At 38.3% G+C, this 21,145-nt stretch overlaps 4 protein-coding genes across 9 annotated transcripts in view; 2 read left to right on the top strand and 2 right to left on the bottom strand.

Annotated features, from left to right (window-relative positions):
* The window catches only part of LOC145464767 (uncharacterized), a 57,517-nt gene that overhangs the window by 18,638 nt on the left and 17,734 nt on the right, over positions 1–21,145 (bottom strand). For 2 of the 5 annotated variants that reach the window (XM_081448558.1, XM_081448557.1), the window contains one exon: positions 20,318–20,831. In XM_081448558.1, coding sequence (XP_081304684.1) covers positions 20,598–20,831 — 234 coding nt within the window. In that variant the 3' untranslated portion in view covers positions 20,318–20,597. Of the gene's footprint in view, positions 1–18,628; positions 20,832–21,145 lie in introns of those variants that run through there. The other 3 variants (XR_014041454.1, XM_081448560.1, XM_081448559.1) reach the window with 3 other exon arrangements.
* On the top strand, positions 7–3,206 carry LOC145464763 (putative RNA-binding protein 18). The gene is made up of 6 exons (XM_081448553.1): positions 7–97; positions 201–268; positions 348–471; positions 588–683; positions 1,424–1,497; positions 2,358–3,206. The coding sequence occupies exons 1-6, from the start codon at positions 74–76 to the stop codon at positions 2,533–2,535; spliced, it is 564 nt and encodes a 187-aa protein (XP_081304679.1). The 5' UTR covers positions 7–73; the 3' UTR covers positions 2,536–3,206.
* On the bottom strand, positions 3,299–6,868 carry LOC145464768 (microtubule nucleation factor SSNA1-like). 2 transcript variants are annotated; one of them, XM_081448562.1, is made up of 3 exons: positions 6,731–6,868; positions 6,398–6,597; positions 3,299–5,325 (listed from the first exon to the last, which is right to left on the bottom strand). In XM_081448562.1, exons 1-3 carry the CDS (start codon positions 6,780–6,782, stop codon positions 5,206–5,208), a joined length of 372 nt encoding a protein of 123 aa, XP_081304688.1. In that variant the 5' UTR covers positions 6,783–6,868; the 3' UTR covers positions 3,299–5,205. The 2 variants fall into 2 exon arrangements, with proteins under 2 accessions (XP_081304688.1, XP_081304687.1); XM_081448561.1 differs by lacking the exon at positions 3,299–5,325 and having other exon boundaries at positions 5,333–6,597.
* LOC145464752 (F-box only protein 31-like) lies at positions 6,965–18,631 on the top strand. Its single transcript, XM_081448540.1, has 10 exons — positions 6,965–7,206; positions 8,382–8,444; positions 9,667–9,743; positions 10,275–10,442; positions 10,965–11,054; positions 12,207–12,328; positions 12,953–13,031; positions 13,540–13,617; positions 15,257–15,438; positions 17,054–18,631. Exons 1-10 carry the CDS (start codon positions 7,056–7,058, stop codon positions 17,211–17,213), a joined length of 1,170 nt encoding a protein of 389 aa, XP_081304666.1. The 5' UTR covers positions 6,965–7,055; the 3' UTR covers positions 17,214–18,631.

Below are 21,145 nucleotides of genomic sequence, written 5' to 3'. Positions count from 1 at the left end.
ATGGAATTTTGTTCACAGCGGAATTCCATGAAAAAAAATATTCTTCATGTAAGGGAACCTGAACTGGATCAACATGGCTGCTTGTAGCGACGGAAAAGTGAGAAAAGGAAAACATCTTTGCTTTTTCACTTTATATCAATCAAATGGTCAGATGAATTCCTCGTGCTTGATGATAATTAATGATTTATTTTTTCTCGCAGGGAAAAGATGAAACCGTTGATAGCAAATTAACTTTGTGGGTCGGGAATTTGGACAAGCGACTAAGCGAGTAAGCTAAAGCTTATGAACTGAGCTTAACTTAATTAATTTTGTGACAGGTGTGTTATATGTGCATGTATGTTTTTCAGGTACAATCTTCTGAAAATTCTGCAGCGTTTTGGAGAGATCAAGAACTTCCAACTCCATTTTCATAAATCTGGTGTTAGAGAAGGAGAACCTTGTTATTGTTTTGTTGAATTCAAGACATTTGAGGTGAGTGTTGATGATAAAAACAGAAGTGCTGTTCACGATGAGTCAATTTCCGTTTGCAAAGGAGATTAGGAGATTAAGGACATCAACCTGCTATGTTTTGTTTTAATATTTACCAGGAAGCAGAAAATGCATTGCATGGATTAAATGGCAAAATGGCGCTCTCAAAGCCTTTGAGTGTAAACTGGGCAAGGTTCAAGCAAATGGCACATGCAGTAAGTTTGTATAAATGTTTATTTTGATTATCTTTTAAATAATTCAGGGTCAAATATATGGATTTGGACTTGCTCCTGACAGTATCCTAGAAATGTGAAAGAAAATCTTGCCTCTGTCAGAATAATATTATTTTGCTTTCTGATGATGTTTACAGTTGTACTTACAATTTGAAAGCCAATTACCCACAGTAAATCAAAGAGGGCCGTGCAGGGTGGTCTCTGACATGGTTCACGAACAGAAAAAATTGCGATCACAGATCATGGAAAAAATTCAATTTCATTTTGAAAAATTTATTTTCCAGAATCACGAAAATAAGCAAGTTAATTACTCTTTTTAATAACCTGCTCTTAGGCTAGAAAGAGTCTTGGAAGAAAGCAAAATCGTGAAGGGCTAAGTAAAGGCTCCATATCGCAAGTTGCATACCTAAATCGCTCTTGATAGACCACTCTAACCATTCATTCACTTCCTGTAGTAAACGGCCAGAAGAAACAACAAATCTTCCAGAGGTCTTGCGTCTCAAAATCATGTAGAATACTTTGGTGAAATCACGAGTATTGGTTAATAAGTCAAGTTCTTCACGGGTCATGCAGAACCTTCAGGTCACAGATCACGAAGAGTAATTTCTTAAATTCATGTTTCATGGAAAATTAAATCAGCTAATCACTCATCACAACAATACCCCTGTATGACCCTCATCAAATCAAATCTAGCTTATAGCTGGTATACCAACTCCATACAGGGAAAGAGAGAACAAGGACACAAGAACAAGAGCACAATGCAATCTGTGGGCTCATCAGGAAACTCACTAAACAGGTGACTCAGACAAACTTGTGGTTATTTTTGTGGCCAGATTGGCGGGGGTTGCAAGGTTGGCAAGGATGATGCAGGTGAAAGAGTGGCAAGAGTTGCAGGGGTGGCGAGGATGGGAGAGTGGCAAGGATTGTGAGGGTTGCAAGGGTGGCGAGGGTGGGAGAGTGGCAAGGGTGGTGAGGGTGGTGAGGGTGGGAGACTGGTAAGGGTGGCGAGGTTGGCATGAGTGGTAAGGGTTTTGCGGGTGGCAAAGGTGGTGAAGATGGCAAGGGTGTCGAGGGTGGTGGGGGTGGCAAGGGTTGTAAGGGCGGCCAGGGTGGCGAGGGTGTCAAGGGTGGCTAGGGTGGTGAGAGTGGGGAAGGTTGCGAGGGAAACCACAAAGGCAATGGCAATCTAAGATATAATGAACAGAACAATGACTGTGCAGGTTCGTTATAATTCCTGATACATTTCTTTGCCATCCTCTGCAAAACAATGTCAAATGACCAAATTCTGGATTGTCTTGAGAACGTGAACCACTACGGATAATTTGTTAAATTTGTATTTCAAATTTATTGCTGTGTTCCAGATTCAGTTTTGAGGTAATTTTGACAATGATAAACAGAGTAAATGACTTTAGAGTACAACAAGATTTGTATTTAACACATAATTTCACTTTTTAATCGATGTTGTCCTCACTGTCGTCTAAGTGGTTACTTAAACTCTCTGATCTTCATTGTCTTGGGGTTCATTTGTAAAATTGATCAAAGTGACAAAATTAGGTAGATACACTCCTTTGATCCTTGGAGAGTGAAGAATAAAATATGCAGTGTTATAAATTATACACATATTTTTTGTTAACATGAGGTTCTCTCTGCCTTCAGCTGTGAATCCAAAATAAGAGCAATTGAGAGCAAGCTCAAACTAATGGAAAGTGGATGTGACAATAAAATGTCTTCACAAGGAAAACATCCCCTCCTTGTTCAGAGTGAGCGAGCAAGATCTCACCCTTACAAGAAGGAAGAAAGATATAGCAGGGGAAGAGGCAAACATGGAAGATGACAGACGCCTCTGCTAGATGCTATTTTAATATTCAATTGAATTTTTGTTCAGCTGGGGAACTGATTGCTTTTGGATTGAAATCTTGTTTTGGAACCTAAATTGACGTAGGTTGTCACTTGGATGTGGCCCTATGGTTAGCTCGGCAGACTTGACTTGACTTGATATCAGGTGGTCCTGGTTCAAGATCATTGTATTGAGTTTTTGGGTGAGACACTTGAAATTGTCCCAGCAGGTCTCTCCATCCAGGTGCATAAATGGGTACTAGAGGAGTTAATGCTGGGGGGTAACCCTGCAAAGGGCTGGCATCCCATCCACGAGGAAGTACAAAGTACTCCCAGTCAATTTATGCGATGCAAACTGGGATAAACTCTGGTAGTATGGACCACATTGCCTGACACTTTTCCCTTTACCTTACACTGTATAATCTGTCAAAAAACTTAAAGATATGGGTTGCTGACCAAGCATGAGGTCAAGATGGCTGGATAGTGGCCAAGATGCTTCATTTTAATACTTTAAAACTTTTATTATATAGCAAAGCAGTGTTGAGGTAAATCTGAGTGTTTTGATTGGTTCTTTCTTGGTTGGTATTTTTGCCTTTCAGACCTTTTCCATGTCATAAGTTGTGTATTTTTTGCTTTCCAAAGCCAGTAAATTCAAGGCCTGTGTGGCTACTTAGTTATGTATTATTATCTACTTACTAACCTTGGCTAGCTTGCTTGAGCTGTACTGTGGAATACTGGCCCTCGTTTGTTTTTTTACAGACTGTACGGCAGTCAGTTTTAACTGCCACGACCTTGGGCCAATATTCCTTAGTACAGCCCTTGTACTGGGTTAGTAAGAGGTTAATATTTTTAAAACGTTTCAAGGATGTGGTTTAAGAAAAATTACAAGGAGCCCAAAAGTTCCTAACCATGACATCCTGGGTGCTCAGTGAATAGCCATCTAATTTATTATCAGGATTGATGTTATATATATCCGTCTTTTTGTACGATTTTGTCAAGCATACACATCTAGACAACTAGTGGATGGTGTGCACTATAGAATGTTTTATTGTTATTAAGATGATTTCCAGTCGGTACTGCACACTCGAGACTTGTTTGTGTTTTTTGCTTTGTTTCATGTAAGACATCACAAAATGTAAACTTTCAAAGTTTCAAAACAACCGCCATTATGTATGCGAAGCAGTCGAAGCTTTATGCTTCATTCCTTCTCATAGCACTTGATGAAACAACTTCACAGCTGTAAAAATCAATGAAGCTGTTGGAAAAAGAATTTGAAAGGCCTCAAAGATGAGGTATGTGGTTCGTAACAAATAACATTGATTTGCATTCCATCAAGTGAGATTTATAGTGTTTACAAACATTAAGATGCTGAGACTACGCAGTATGGACTGGAAATCATGTTTAAGATATTTGTTTTATTAATTGGACAAGCCATACAACCAACAAAGTTTTGAGTTTAAAATAAAAACAAAATAACCACATACTGTCAACAGTGTAAAATTACATACTAACAGTTATTTACTGATTTTTTTTGGTGGCTTCTATAAAAATTATTAGTAGTAAAAGTAGAAAAAAGAAACCCAGTAAAATGTTAATTTGATTTACTTTGTACCTCACAACATTCTGTCTAATATGTTGGGTCAAGTTTAAGGCAATGATTTTCCTCACATGGAAACCCTTCCAGAAATTAACACCCCATTTTAAACTCTTTTCAGCATCTCTCACAACAAACCCATTGGTCATGTAAAGCACCCACAAAAAATCTGGCTTTGGAAAGCCTGGTTTTGCCCAAAATACAATGCTTGATAAGCCACAGTGTTTGTGCAGATTGGCACATAAATTCATTAAACATTTGAAGATGGCAATCAGAAGGAATCTGTGTCTTTATTGTGTATATGCAACTTATCTGACAAACATTGTACAAATTTGTTGCTATAATTATTAATTTGAATATTTCTAATGATAAGAAGGCAGAGATATTGGAGAAGTCTTTTCTGATTTTCACAGACAGGTGTAAATATTGCCTTTTATAATCCATCAAATGCTCATGATTGGTCTAAACATGTCACAGCTACTGTAGAATTGGGAATTTCTGAGTGATGTTCCCCAATATTTTGGGTAATGCTAAAACATTTTTGAATGATAATAAATGCAATACAATGCAGGGATGTCAATAAGGGCCATAACCCATAGTACCTGTTACAGCTGAGCATGCTTGATCTGCCCTTGTCATAATGGGTGACCTTGGCTGTAGTTGAAACAATTCACCCACGAAGTAATATATTTGTTATGGACGTGAAGATGAAGACTACCGGGTGAGTCGAAACTTAATGACAGCCCTGAATAATAGCCTCCATTTGACTTTAAAAATACATGTATACTCAGAAATGCTCAACTAACCAAGCATATTTCCATGTCAAATGGAGGCTATTGTTCATTTACCTACAAACAAGCAGAATTTGTATGTTAACGAAATCCACACAAGTTATAATGCTTACGGTAACGAAAACTGATTATTTTGATGCTCTCACGCTATGGATATTTGTACATGTTGGTTGGTAATAGTGTTTATTTGCAGAAAACAACAGATGTACAATGAGTGCTACAAAATTTACTTTCCAATAACTGTCTTTACATTAATAGTACGGATCATTCACCAAGAACATGTTTATGTTGTTTGTGTTCCAGTTTTATCGCGCACAGACCCTTGACTATGACTTGGCTGGGGCTTGTCTTTTCCTGTCTCTTTCTTTAAAACGCTAAGAAGAGTTTGAGAACTTTCAAGAATCTGCAACCAGAACAAAGTTTGATCAAAATGCAGTGACTAGTAAACAATAATATGACAAATTCAGAGTTTCCACTAGTTTTGATAGTTAACGGTCCTTGGGACCCCCAGTTCCAAAGAGTTATGGGTTCTTTTTGCTTTTCAGGGGTCTTTGCCTATTTACTAAAATTTTCGGACCTTTTTTCCTGTGTCCTTGGGACGCACCTTGCCAAAAAACTGTACATCCTTTTCATTTTTTGTATGTATAAGATACACACCTGTGCATTAATGGGAACTCTGCAAATTACAATAAAAATTATGGTCATCAAATATGATGGACTGCCTGTCTTCATTTAAGGCTACCCTACAACCTTAAAGATGTTTCACCTCCAAGAATTCAGTGTGTCCGGTTTAAACTGTAGATACCAAAACCCCTATTTCAAGCATTCGAAAGGTGATTTGGACCCTCGCATTTAGAGGTCATGAAAAATTTGACAATTCTTTTTATTTCAAAATTCTTGGTATAGTTTAATGGCCACCTATACAAGCTTTAATTTGATATGGGGGTTTAGGCATCTACAGTTAAACCAGACGCCCTTCATCGCTTGGAAACGACAACTCTAAAGGTGGGTATACGGTAACATTAAGGTATGCATGTACCCATTGTCCTAACCCCCTGGCCAGGAATCAATGTTTGTCATCCTAATACCTTGTTCTACAATGCACTAATGTCTATACTTACTATCAGAGAAAATTATATTGAAAGGCAAGTAGCAACTCAAATCATGTGCTAATTAGCAATATTCACACTCTCTTGAACACCTGTCAGCCTTCCCACACAACTTACGTTCCCACCCCACCTCCACCCAGAGGCATCAAACGGTCACAAAAGGCTTAATGGTGGATAATCAGTATATCAAATAGCAAACATTAGTCAATGAAAAGAAGCCAGCATTTAATGATCTAAATTCCAAAGCACCAAATTAATTGCCCATGGCCCAGGGTAGTAAACTCGATATTTAGCTTGTTGGTCAAAAAAAGGATTATAACGGCACACACGGCCAGGTGATTTCTGTGCAGTGAAGATTAGGCTAACCTTCATATAAGCTGCTTCTGTTTCGGCGATTGTTTTGTCATACTCGTTTCTGGATGCTATCTTTTTGGCTAGGCTTTCGTTGATTTTTGCCAACCTCTCGCTGAGGATACGAATGTCATTCTGAATTTTTCCTTTCTCTTCCTCCTCGTTGAGTATTTGTTTCTGGAGTTCATCTCTCTTCGTACAGAGATCTTCTATACCTTGATGTCAGAGTATAGACGCAAATTATTAAGAAGAAAATCACTCTTTTTATGAACAACATGGCGGCAGACATGACATCATATGTCAAAGTTTTCTAACTTCCCTGGAGCTCCCGTGAATAAAAATACTTACATTTCACCAGTTCATTGTTGTACGTCTGCAGTGTTGCCCCTTGTTGTGACATCGCAGCCTGAATAGAGCTGAAAATCCAGTCTTAAAGCTTACAATCGGGAACGACACAAATATCTTGTCATGAAAGATGTTTTTTTTTTTACGATCTCCCGCGTAATGTTTGGTTCGCGTTGTCCTGGAGCTAGTAAGTCCGCAATGCATCTTGGTAATCATATGATATTTTAAAACATTTTCTCAGAATGGCGGAAGATAAATACAGCCGACGCGAGCAAAAACACTTTCGAATTCACCTATCCGATTCACTGGGGAAATTGAGATGATTTAGATGGCAAAAATTTTCAACCTCGCCAACGAGGTGCTGGCCTCGATTTTCAAGCACCTAGATGGTCTCGATCTTGGTACGGTAGCAAAGACGTGCCAAAGATTCCGTAATGCTTCTCTTATAGACCAAATTTGGCAACATCTGTGTGAAAGAGGTAAATATTGCTTGTCGTTGCTTGTTTATCAAGCGAAAGAGAACGAAAGGTTCCATTTGTTGTGGAAGGTTGTCAATCACATCTAGACAGGCAAGGGCAAAAGAAACCCTGGTTCAATTCAACCTTATTACGCAATCAGAGTTGAGGAAATATTTATTATTATGTCTACAATTTTTAGACATTTTTGCCGGGGCTGAAACTTTGTGACTGTACAAGTGGCTAGTCTCGGTTGTTTTGTGAACATCATTGTCAGCACTGAACTAAACTGAGATACATGTAAAGAACTGGACTGTTTTGACACCATTCACAGACAGATGCATAGTCTCAGTGTGAAAATTGCATAAAAAACTTTATGGAGCTTACATGCAATAGGAAGCTTTAATAATACACTGACTAAAACTTCATAGTTTATTCATTTCAACAGGAGAGTATTATTGTCATTGATAGAAACTTTTTGCCCATTTACTAAGTCTCATAAATAATATAAAGATGATTTCTTTGGGCTGCAACTTTTCTCAGCTGAACACAGCAGTATTCACATGCATTTTAACTGTGGTTCAGTTTCAGTTTCAGTTTCAGTGATAACTTGTTACCATCAATATTGTCCTACTGTATCCTTGTGTATGTACAAGAAGTGAATTTCTTGAACTTCTTCTTGCTTTGATGCAAACTTGTACGTTTGCATGGTTTCATCATCAGTATGTATTATTATACCAAAATGTTAACCTCTTACCAACCGACCTTAAAAAATGCAATGAAGATGAAAGACAGTGTAGGCATTGGAAACAGGTATCCTCCTCAGCCAGAAAATTTTTAAAATCTAGGCATGCTTTCTACTTTGTAGCATGGTTTTGAAGTAGATAGCTTTATTGTCGTGGAAGGTGTGGATTTTGCCACATCTATGTATCATTTAGACTTCAGTTGTGTCTTTATCAAGCACTATATTCCGCACGAAAAGTGGAAATGATTGCAGGATTAATGTATGCAGTTAGCCTAAATTTACAAGTGAAGACGTGGAGTTGATCACAGTTAATATTAAAGCACTGAATTTGATTTACTTAAAATGACCTTATTTAACTTAACTTCACAATATCATGCATGTATATAAAAATTAGACAATGAATTTAAGATTATAGCACGTGGTGGCTGTTAATTTTATTGTACTATGTGTTTAGATTATGGTGTGTCATCTCTTGATCAGTGGCCTCTTTCTTCATTTCGGGAACTGTACATCATTGGTAGGTTTTTTGCTTTGTGTGCTTTGAGGAATGTTGACCTACATGTTGTTGGTAAATAATGAAATAAAAGAACAAACCATAAAGTTTAAAAATATGACAATGTATTTGAGAAATAGGAAACATATTCGATGTTCCTGTTAAGTAAAAAAAACATGGACACACAAGTTTGGAGGAGCAAGAAATGCTTTGTAAAAATGTGATCTGAAGTTGAGTGTTTCCCCATTTCATGATACAACTCCATAGCTACTGTAGAAAGAAACATTTAATAGATTATGTTATCTTTTTCTTTCAGGAAACACTACATTTACAAAATGTAAAGAAAGGAAAATCAATAATTTATTTCATCATCAAAAGTTCACATGATCAGTTCTGCTCGTCAGAACAAATCATATTAGTTCTAAATTTGCTGCAGAGTTACAGAAGTACATCATTCACCACATGCTTTTTTACAGGGTGATTTCTATGTCAATGTGACAGGGTGTATTACAAGCAACTGATTCATATGGCCTATTTACAAATTGTTGCAGATATTGTAAAATTCTAACTATAACTTCCTGTTTATAAGCCCCCCCCCCCACCCCAACCCACTCCAGTTATAGACCCCTCTTTATGTATCCAAAAAACAGTTGTTCTGGAAATAAGCCCTCCTTCACCTTGTGTACCTTCTCAGCAGTTATTTACCATTATGATGAAACTTATTCATACAATGATCTTTGTGCCCTGTGTACTTGTTTTCTTGCTTAATTTGCCTTGTGTTTCTTGTTCCCAAGAGCATAAAACATCTTTTTATCCTACTCAATGTTGGTTTCATTAGCTTATTTCAATACACCCTTTTATACCACTTATAAGCCCCCCTGGATGACAGCTGCTCTGATTATAAGTCCACCCAAACAGTGTCCCAGATAAGTGAGGGGTCTCAGGTTAAAAACCTGACAAGGTCAGCAACATGACCTGACAAATTAAAAGAAAATTTATAATGATTTGATGGGAACAGTGGGAATTGACCCGTTGGAATTGCTTATTGACACCCTGCATCAAAAAATTATCTGGAACCTTCCAGAAAAACTCCTTATGAAGTTGTATAAACCCAGGGTTTATTAGCAGAATTTTACCGTATGTGAAATTATGAATGTGTAATTTTTATTGTTTAAGCTGTGGTGCTATATAATAATTGTCTTCTCTTAACGCTTATCTATCTTTGTCCCAATTTCTCTGTGTTAAGTGCTACACAAGTTTGGCTGCTTACTTGGTGTATGGAAATGCAACATAAATCCTTATGGTGGTTTGCTACATATAACGGTGATGTTACTGAACATGTTATTATGTAATCGTAAATTAAGGTTGTTGAATTTTGATTTGTTGAGTTGAAAATTAATACCGGTACTTTCATTTACGTGTTTATTCAGTATTTTTTATTTATTTTATTAACATTAACGAAAAAAAATCTTGTTCAAGAGGATTTTTCACTGACTCCCGGTTAAATTTTTTTCCAATCTCCTTCTGTGACAGTTGTTACTTACAGGTGAAATTATAATTATTGTCAGTTGTTTATTGTTATTGCTAACAGGTGAAATTATAGTTGTTGTCAGTAGTTTATTGTTAATTGATTTAATAGTTCTAGTCATGCCTTTTCATGAAATGTTTTCTGGATTTTAATGATTGATGCACGCCGTGTCGGAATTTTTACTAATACTGTCTGAAATTCTGAGGCCAACATGGTTGTCATTCATTTGTTTCAGAACATCTTTTGTTTATTCTTCATTACTTATTAATAATATTATTTTAGAAAAAGCAGTATGGTAGTAATTTATTCTGATTTTCTTCTCCCAGGTTTCTCCAGGAAGGATTGAGGCTTTTGATTGTCGTGCACCATACGACCCTGATATCACAAGTGCATTAAGACCAAAGCTTATGTTCGCTATAGGGGTCCAGGATGGAGAACCAGTGATTCTATGCTATAGCAACTGGGAAGAAAATCCTCACAGTGGAAACCTCAGAGTAAGTTCAGCAATCTTATTAAGCTTTGAAAAGTAATTATTTGTTGATGTTAGCAGATCCTTCCCCCTGGCAAGATTCAAGGGGCAAAGCTCATAAAATAAATAAAATAAAACAAATAGGAATTTGCAGTCTGTGGCACATCCCACAGGGAGGCTCTTCACCCACTGTTTCCAGATCGAATGGAATTTAGAAGTGTTCAGACACTTGGTTTCTACGGAGGGAGGAAAACAGAAAAATCTTTGGAGCAAGGCAAGAACCAACAACAAACTCGGCCCACTTATGATGCCGGGTCCAGGTTTCAAACCCAGGTGACACAGGTGGGAGGCAACTGCCCTCACCACTTCACTGTCCTTGCTCCGCACGAGAATATCCCAGTCCTTCTGGGCTGTGAGATTCAGTGAAACATGTGTCCCATCCAGGGGGCTGGGCAGCATACACGTATGTTTGTGTTTGATTTGTAGACTCCCCCTAGTAGAGTTAATTTAGTTCTGAAAATTATTTGACATTGAATTTCACTGACAGATAAGAGATGACGTTAAAGGAAAACCACGTCAGTTCTGTATCGAGTGCAACAGCTCTTCAAAGCATGAAATCCCTTCAGACAGAGAAGAGGTTTGTCACGACATTGCAGCCTTGTTTTGTGCTTCTTCCTTCATGTATTGGATCACTGCAGGCTTAACTTTTCAAACAAACGTTGAATGGGCAATTCCATAAAATATCCATACCCAGCCATGGACGGCTTCCATATTTTAACCCTTTTCCCCCTTACCTTTGGAAATTCCAAAATACCCTACCCCCCATTTCTTCTGAATTTCAATCATAAGAAAATTTCCAGTGCAAAGAACCTTACCCCCCTTCTCCCCCTTGTGCTCAAAATTTCCAAACAGTTGTCCATGGTATAGGTAAGTATAATTTTCTGGAACTGCCCGATATTACAAGGAAGTAAAGTGTTTTTCTTTTTCATTTATTTGAATCTCGAGTTACTAATTTGTGTCCAGGGGTTTTGAAAGAACACCAAGAACACCAATGAGAGAATCAAAATCAGACTGTGATAATATTCCAAGTTTACATTTAACTATACTGTAAATCCTCAAATTGGCACCCGGGGCACTTATTTCAAATTTAGGAGAAGACAGGGGCGCTTATTTGAGGGGGGCGCTGATTAAATTTTTCCCAAATCGTGGCCTGACATGATCATTTTTTTAATACATCATCTGCGCGTTACAAAAAAAGCTGATCCTAAAGTTTAAATTGTGGCACTGTTAGTACTTAACATGTTCAACGTGTTGACTTAACGTGTTCACAAACTGAAACAATGTACAAATCTAATACTACATGACAAAAACTATACATCCTTTGTTGTCTCATTACTCATCCTCAAAATGGGGGGAGGGGAGGGGGGCACTTATTTGAGGGGCAGGGACGCTTATTTTAAATTTTGGCCGATAGGAAGGGCTCTTATTTGAAGGGGGTGCTTATTTGAGGGGGGCGCTAATTTGAGGATTTACGGTATTTTAGCCTTATTTTAATGGTGTAAAAATGCATTGTACTGTATGCCTGAATTACCCCTCCCCCTCCCCCCTCCCCACCTGTGCTCTATTTAATATAAACCCTTGGCTGACCTTGCGGAATTCTGATTTTCTGGAGATGTGGAACCTGCTGAAATGCTTGGTGAATTGAAGTGTTTATTTCTTTGTATTCACTTTATCAAACAGTGAAGTCTCTTTGACCAATCTGTATTATTTTATTTATTGACATTTGTAGGGCATGGGTGTTTTGAGAAGGTGGATGAAGGAAGAGTACAATAACGAAACCTTGCTATCTTTTCAACCTCACATGGTGCAACTTGTTCTCATGAGATATGTTACTATGCACTCCTTGCACAGGTAATCGTTCATTTATTTTAATAAATAATCTTTGGTTACTTTGAACACCTAGGTGAACTATGGTAGTTAACAAAAAGGTTTTCGAAAACCAAATCAGTTACTTACCAGTTAGACTAGTCAGTCAATCTTGAACTGTATTAAAACCAAAACCAAAACCAGAGTAATTGCCTGATTACTTTTGACACGCAATAGAAAAATGCTCTAATGTAATTATCAAACACGAAAGACTGTGACCATGTTTGACCACATTTCCAAACACTGAGAAGAGAATTGAATATTTTTGATGAACTTAAAGGTTTTGGGAGTGTGGTCAAACACTGTCTTGAGTGTTTGATAGATCTTCACAATTGAAACTAAAACTAAAGAGAAAACGGAGAAAAAGAAGTGCAACTGTAGTCATGGCAATGTGTAACTTAACAACTTATTATTATTAGTGAGTTTGAAACTTCATTGTCACACCACAAATTCATGTACATGCATAATGATTGTACTGTCTTGATTTAGTTCAGATAAGAACTTGTTGCAGCTAGATGTATTTGGAATGGGATTCCATCTTATTATTATAAGATGGAATAACTGATTATTAAGGCAATCTTGTTTATCTGTCTGTATGCTTCATTCCAGACAACCACTTCAGTTTGAACTCCTCAATCTTCAACGGCCTTCCCCTAATGACCTGGTGATGACTCCTGGTGTGTTCAAGGTACTGGAATTGTTGAACAAGCCACTTACATTAGTCAGAATTAATATGTCAGAATGGGTCCTTTCCCTGGTTAAGGTGAACTGAATAAACTGGCCTGCTCCCAATGTACAGTGTAACGTATTTCTTTTAGGTGTTTAATTAGGTTGCTTTGTATTAGTTCCCATTGGGATAATTTTATTAGACCTTTATATATCACTCCTTGTGAATATCACACCACTTGACGCCGACCAGTTAACTCAAGGCTGTTTTTTTTTATAAATATCGTTGTTTAAAATAGCGTGTAACCTTTTCTTTTATGCTCTGGCTTGTAACCTATATTCAGTGTGTCTCAGATTCTTGTAAATGAACTCAATTATTGCTGGCGGCTCCCTTCACTATTTGTTGTATTACTTGTCTCAGATATGTTTTCTATTCGGCTGAGCGAAACAAAATAGATTGAATAGAATGGGTCTTCAAGGTAATTGTGTCACTACAGCACTTATCATTAGCTGATGGTCACTTTTTGCAGGGTACCTACAGCAGTCACGGAGTGGAATTGGTCATGGTTACTGTTGATGACTATAAAATGACAGGCACGAAGATAACGGTATGTGAACAGAAATATTCAATTTAAATATTTATGGACAGCTCGTTAGCTTGGTAGCTGCATTGCTCAGTATGCTGTTTAACTTTTTAATGTTTTTCTTGCTTGTATTGTCATTAAGAAGTTTTCAGTTGTTGCGTTGCAATGTTTACAAACAAATCCTATAAGAGCACTACCTCTGAAACTGTCCTGATTGGTACCACTTCGAAAACGATGGGGCTACGCAGGCTAAAAACGGGCAGGATTATCTTCTAGCCTATACACCGATAAATTAGATACCTTTTTCTTTTATTGAAAACGCTCAACAACGCCTACAGCTCTACAACTTTTACGTAATTCTGTCTTCGGGTTTACAGCGGGTTAGCGCAAAAATTCAACGCCTTATTCGGTTTTTGTGGCCTCGACGTTTTTAAGAGTTTGAAGCGAAAATGGGAAAGACTTTTGTAAGAATTCGAATAAAACGAGAAGTAGTATATCGAATTGCGAGCATGTAACAATTATTAAATTCTCTATGTTGATTCGGCGTTCAAAACGTAACTTTCGGCTTGAAACTGGCGAAATTCGGAAATTTGACATGTTGAGCTGCAGTTTTGGCGTCAAAGACAGCGGAGAACTGCACGCTGCGGAATCTTTGGGTGACTGTTCTAGAAAGGTTAATCTGTTCAACTGTATTCATCTACAGTTTGGAAACACAGAGTGTGTATCTGTTTTCCTTTGTTAAAAGTGTGTAGGATCAGAACGCATCACATTTTAGCTTCACATGGTTACACGGTGGATTGAAATGGTCGGGAAAGCAATACATTGGTCGTGCGTTTTAATGGACCACAGTAAACAGACTGTATAGCATGTTCAGTGTAGCTCACTTCATCGTCTGCTATAGTTTATGCGAAGTTAGCCATAATTATGACCGTGATTTGGACGTCAGATCTTAATATAGTACTTGTTTAAAGTTTTATGATTTTATTCAAGGTTAATTAATTTTGAAGCGTATCTTTCTGTATGTTTGTTTGTCCATAGCTAATTATTTTTCCCTTAGTTTATATGCGTGCAAGCCAAGCGAGATCACTCCTTGAATATCCCGCTTAAGCTGTTTTATTTTGCTTGAGCTTTGTAAATAGACTTGTATGCAGTTATAAGTTCGCTAGCAAGCATAGTGCAACAAATCAGGCCGAATTTTTCATTTAATCGTATCTATGACAAAATTCTCGATTCTGATTGGTTTTCAGCAAGCCTATTTCTCACGTAATTGGCGCGCGATCATGTGGGTGTCCAGTTACAGGTATCCAATGACAACTTGTTTGTAATTTGATATCTGTAAATGGTAATTGAACACCTGGGCCATCCATGTTTTCCTACTATTTGTAAAACTTATAAAACACTACTAACTTATTCGCTCAAAATAACGTTGTTAAGACTTCATAATCTCGAAATTTGCTTTTGATACGATTAGAAATTGGACCTCGAGTCGTACAATTCAGAGAGAAATTTTCTTATTAAAATTTAGGCACGTTTTCTGTAGGTTTTCCTCATGAGTGCTGTTGGTTATTTAACTAAAGAAATTTTTTTAGTCGAACGCGTTGGTAAAAATTCTCCATTATGTGCTAGTTCACTAATAACAAACAATGTACCTACTCACCTGTAGGGAGATCCTAATGTGCCAGGAGGTCAGATAACCTTTGATGTTGACCTCAGACGGCCTATCACTGATGACCTAGAGCCTGCGGAGCAAGAACAAAATTTAGGCGTGTGTCGTGATCGAGAGTTCACCCTACCCTCTGCCTATGAAGCCAGATACACCAATTATCCCAATGTTTGCCTTGCCAGGTATAGACATGATATGCATTGTGCACACGGTATTGCTGGTATTTGCTCCTTAGTCATCTTTAAGCCCTTTGTTCACTTTGTTCTCTTGGTCTTAAGCCATGGTCTCCTGTCTCTTTGTATTCTGTTGTGCTAGCATGATTACTACTAAAGCTGTTTGCTTTCTGTAAGTCGTTTGCCCAGTATGATTCCTAGTAATATACCTTAGTGGGTAATTCTTTGTTAGCTCAATGTTCTAATCTTAACGTTGTTTTTTTCTTGTTAACTCTTTCTTGCTTTACTTGTCCTTCTCCTGAGGAGCAAATTTTCTCAATTTAGACTGTCACGGTTAGTCCCGTATTTTTTCCTTGTGCAGGAAGAGGACAAAACTTAAACCAGGGTCCGAAATTTACTTTTTTCGGCAGGCGCCAACTGGCGACTGAAATTTTTTTTTCAGTCGCCAAATGGAGAAATGTGGTCGCCAAAAAGTGGCAATAAAATTTTTACTTTGCAGCGAAACACAAACCAAAATTTTTGGTCGCCCGGGCTTGCCGGCAAAACATTTTCAGTCGATGTAATCAGGAATTAAACCAGTGCTGAAATCATCTTTTGACCACTTTGACAGATCTACATTTCCGCCTTTTGACGCCCAGAGAATATCTAAATCTTCATCTAATTTCTTCGCGATGTTCCGTCTCCACCTTGTAATAAATTGCGGAAAGATTTCAGAACATCTTTGGACACCACATCGCCTGGATAAATATTCATGGCGAAAGAACGCACGTGGTGTCTTGCACCCGCAATACGTATGTTATGGGAAACCGCTGAAAAAACATGGCAACGAAGCTTCGCGCTGATCGTCGCTGTGAGACGTTGTGGTAGATTTATAATAACAGGAAAATCGGTTTTATACTTCAAAAGCAGCGGAAAGGTAAAAAGGAAGTGACCAATTGGCGGGCGGCTTTGAATTTTATTTTAATCGATTTGGCTGAAAATCAAAGTTATTGTTAGTGTAATTATCGTGGCATGAAATAGTTAATCACCCGCTGGCGACCAGTTGTGAAATTCTGGTCGCCAGTGCAAAATTTTTAGTCGTATTGGCGACCAGGAAAGCGCAGTTTCGGACCCTTTAAACGTAGTCAGAGTTGATGATCAGCTGAAGTTGATCAAGATTAATTAACCGCCTTATAGAATTTGGGGTAAAGTTGACTGTTCGAGTGTTCGCTCATCTTCATTTTGCTAAAACGAAGGGGCTTTGTCCTCCTCTACCGCTGAAGTGATCAGTGCTAAGAGTAAGTGGTTAGCTGTAGTGTATTGTTGGGTCGACTTCTGTATCGTTTCTTGTGAACCGGTACGCGTGGAAAGCACCAACGAAGGGTCAAACCTTAAAATGTATTTGCCAAATTCGCTATCCTGAGTATTTACCTTTACCAACTTCAAGTGAATCAACCACTGTTTAGCTTGGACGCCGACGTAGCACAACGGCTTCTGTAGAAACTAATCCCTGAGGAAAAATGGAGGGACGGTTTGCGGTCCGTGCGCCAAGTCTGACACTAAATTTCTTGAATCCCGCCAGTAACTCGTTTCGTTTGGCAGCTAGTTAACCTGTTTGTGTCCTGTTTAACCTGTTTGTCCCTAGATATCACGGCAGAGGACAGATTGCTAGTCATGGGTTCATGTCTCCTCAGTGGACACCGGGCCACTTTGTGCTGTTTAACGATAACTTGTTTGGTTTTCGCTGGCTTGAACTGATGGCGTTCAGTGTGTACAGTAGAGCTACTGAACCTTACCTGAGATGAGGCCGACACTGCAAGATAAAAAAGCTTCACAAATGTCCATGTCACGTTATTTGCCGCCAGCCCTTCTCTATTCTTCCCGCCTGAACTATTGCACATTTATAAGACCAATTTGCCCAGGCAGTGATACATTTAGTGATGTCTAGCTACAGTCATCTCACGTTAGATAGGCGAGTGACTGAGAAAAACTGGACTTAAAGCCAATTTCCTTAGGAGCAGCATGTCTCTTTAAAGTTACAGAGGAGCGTCGGGGAAGTTTGAGAGAATGCACAGAACGGTGTGGAGTTTCTCTTAGGCTGCATTTAGTTTTCCCAGTGTCTTGTAAGTGTTTGTAAATCGAATGTTTTTCTCATCCATTAGAAATTACTTCAGTCAATTTTTTTTTGAACTTGTGTTGTGATAGAAACATGGCTTTGAGCCAATCAGAGTGCGCATTTATGGGTTATTTAAGGATACTTAGAGACTTCCTCAACTCTAACTTAAGTCTAATGGACCATTTTCGTATTCTTGGTTTTGGAGTGGAACTAGCTTGCAACCGAGGCTAATGCGGTAAGTCTTGTGAAATGCAAATCGCATAAGCCTCCATTGCAAGCTGGTTCCAGAATATGAATATGGCCTATTACTTAAATATTACATCCCTTGTCCTTTAGGGTTATTTTTGAAATCTTTTGTCTTGTGAATACGATTTTCAGGTAATTATTTGACAAGCAACAAACCAAGTTGATATATTAGTATTTCTCATATACAGATGTACATGTCACGAAAAAGAGAAAACGCTAAGTGTATAATAGTTTGTAAACCTTGCAGATTGACTTCTCAAGATGCGCAGTTGTCAAATTAGCACTAAAGTCCGGCCACTTTGTGCTTAGACCTTGGACAAATTGTAACAGAAAAATTTTATAACACCCAATAACATCTTCATATAGCCCAAGTGATTACAAAGGGGAAACGGTAATATTTTAAAATCAATCGCCACTCATTTGCATAATTTCAAAATGGCGCTTTGCTTGTGTTTTGTTTAGTTATAAGAATTTGCAACAGAAATCAGTCTACGCCAAGTAATTAACGCTTAAAGTGATCCTTACCAACATATAAATTCCAGGTAAAATATAATGGTAAATGTAGATAATTTGCATAAATTACACATGCGGCTTTTTGTTCTTTCTTAAAACGCAATTTGCCAAAAAATCGTCAAGGAAGTATATAATGTCAAAACAGTAACAAATTCAAATGTACAGAAATTAAATCGTCACAGAAAAAAAGGTTGTGAGATTAATTTACTGGTGTCGAAAACGGGAAAACGGAAAAACGGAAGTTTCACTCTGAAAACGCAATTAATGTTTGCCGTCCACACTACGCTGGGGGAATTTGAAAACGCAACAATCACCGGCCAGTTTGGATTTGTGGTTGAGGAAAACTCGGTCCGGGAAATCACATAACGCTATCGTTTTCGTGAAGCTCCGGTTTCAAAATGTTTTCCGTCCACGTGAAAACGAAAAGCCGGTGTATACAAACCAAATTCCTAATGCTGGACTTTATATGAAATCCTGTTGAATATTGAAAGAAGTCAGTCAAGGTGTCGAATAGCATACTAGCGTTGAGGTCTCAACCCATCGAGTTTAAACTAGTGCTCTTCACGCATGGAGATATTTTCTATGCCTCAGCGTGGTAAATTAGATGAGTTTCTTTGAGCGCCAGTTTTTGATCATTTGAGAGAGAGAAGTGAGGTTAGAGTCAAAGATGACCATACTGGTGACGTGGGCGTGTTTCACGAAAATTAAGGCAGCGAACGGGTAACGAAATATTTTGGACAAAACTACTACTTCACGTAAACTTAAGGTGGCTCAAAACAGTTTCCAGCACTTTTTCCAAGACATAGATTTTGATGGTCATTATAAGCACACTGTATCGGTTTATGTCACAATCAGTGGTATCAAAGAACTGCCCAATCATTGGTGAACATGTTCGTTTCAATTTCGTGGCACAATAAGTTAAGCTAGCAATAGGATGACCAGTTAAAAACACCTTTAATTTTATAGCTTCCAGCGCTTATAACTCAAAAACGAGCCCGGTGAGCCCCATTTCCTACTATCGAATTGTGGTAGGCATGATGAGATGCTAGGACTTTGTAGCGGGAGGGGTCGCTGACTGATCTGTCACCGGATAGACACGAACCACCCCGTCAATTTTCAGAATTTTAAAAGTAAGTGAAAGCCCCCTGCTGGAGTCTGGTGCAGGCTCTACTGAGTAGGAGCCAGGATGCGTTAATTGCCTTGGAATGAATGATCTGAATCAGAATTAATAATCCAAGAACCCTCAGATCATGGTGCTTCAAGGAACTAATCAACGAATCCTTACCCAGAGCCTGGATTCATCGGCTCCTTTGATGCCTCATGATCCGAGTAATCTTGGATCCAGATACGGATCATTCCAAAGGAACACAGTCTAAATGGAACTTCTTACTAGAGCTGCTACATTTCTGACCATCTGATGAGATAAGCCTACGCCAGTTGTATAAAAGAGTATCGGTTATTTGTACTCTGACGTGACTCGAAGACTTTGAGGTAGAAGAGAATAGATACCATTTTAAGAGTCAGGGAAGAAGTTGGAATTTCGTTGTTTAGGAGCCACTTAAGGAATTGCTGGAAACGAATCTGTGTTGGACTGCCATTTCATCCGGGAAGGGAAGGATATATTGAAAAGTCTGGTCAGTAAAAACGAGTGGAAAAAGAAAAAATAATAATAATAAAACAATGTTATCGATACGTATGGCAGTTTTCGTCTCAGAGGTATTGATGGAAATGCCTATTAAATGCTTCAACAGTTTCCTCCATTGTTTGACACTGAACGTCACAAGCGGTCTTTTTTTCCAGCGGTATGACAAGTTTTAAGTAATCTTTAAAACACTTGAAATAACGTAGCATTCTTTCAAAACATAACTTCCTCAAAACATCTTTACATAGTTTTTGCATTGATTCTTCGTCTTCTTCGCGACCTAAACACTATTGGGTTGTGTGATTTCAGTCTTTCCAATGATGTCCTCAAGCATGGAAAAATTAAGATGGGATAGTTTTGATTTTTTTTTAAAAAAGTGATTAGTTTCTATATTCCCATCTACTGCACGAATGAACTTGTGTCGATTAGTTTGGGAGAAATAAGTTTCGCATCGCGGAAAGTCGTGTTAACGTTTTGGTAACAATAATCCAAGCTCAGTGTTTTCGTTGTTTCACTGGCTACCCTTTCGTTCATTTACAACACAACATTTAATTGAATTTGTCAACAGCTTTATTATCAGCTAGTGGCTCTACCATTGATTACATGTCAGTTTTTCTACTCTAAGAATGCCTCTGTTGTTTGGAATATCTTCATCTTCGTATTTGTGTCTGTCTAACGTCCAAGGGCGCTGTAGGGATTACCATTGCTCTTTGGGCAGTATTTGCACCACCACAGGGAAGGGTTATCGTAGTAATTCCAACCAAAGAGACGAACTGCGTTGTAATAATCCAGAGCAGCCGCCCTACAGAAGGGCTTTTGGACCCAGTTCAGGCTCTGGCACAGCCTGTCCATGTCGCGTTTGAATGCCCGGTCACACTGATATCGACTCCATCCATTGCGAGTGCCCTGTGAAGAGTATTGAAATATTAACAACAATCTTAACAACTACTGGACTACTCAAGAGGGTCGACATTAGGAGATTTTCCTTTAACATTCGATTTTTTTCTTTTAGTTCGTGTTATTTTTCAGGGTAAACTAACGTTTTGTTTTTCCGCCTTTTTGCTACTGGGAAATTGTTAGCTTTTCTCACAAGAGATGATGAAGGTTATAGATTTCTCCCAGTTTTGTTTTCTAAAAATTGACAATTTTGCTCACGTGGACAGCCCTTGCGGTTTTACACGTTTTTCCGTCCTCCACAAAAACATAAGAGGGATTACTTT

The sequence above is a fragment of the Orbicella franksi genome, chromosome 13 (assembly GCF_964199315.1).
Source record: "Orbicella franksi chromosome 13, jaOrbFran1.1, whole genome shotgun sequence".
Classification (NCBI taxonomy): domain Eukaryota; kingdom Metazoa; phylum Cnidaria; class Anthozoa; order Scleractinia; family Merulinidae; genus Orbicella; species Orbicella franksi.
The sequence above is the reverse complement of the archived record's forward strand: the minus strand, read 5'-3'. Positions and strand labels throughout refer to the sequence as shown.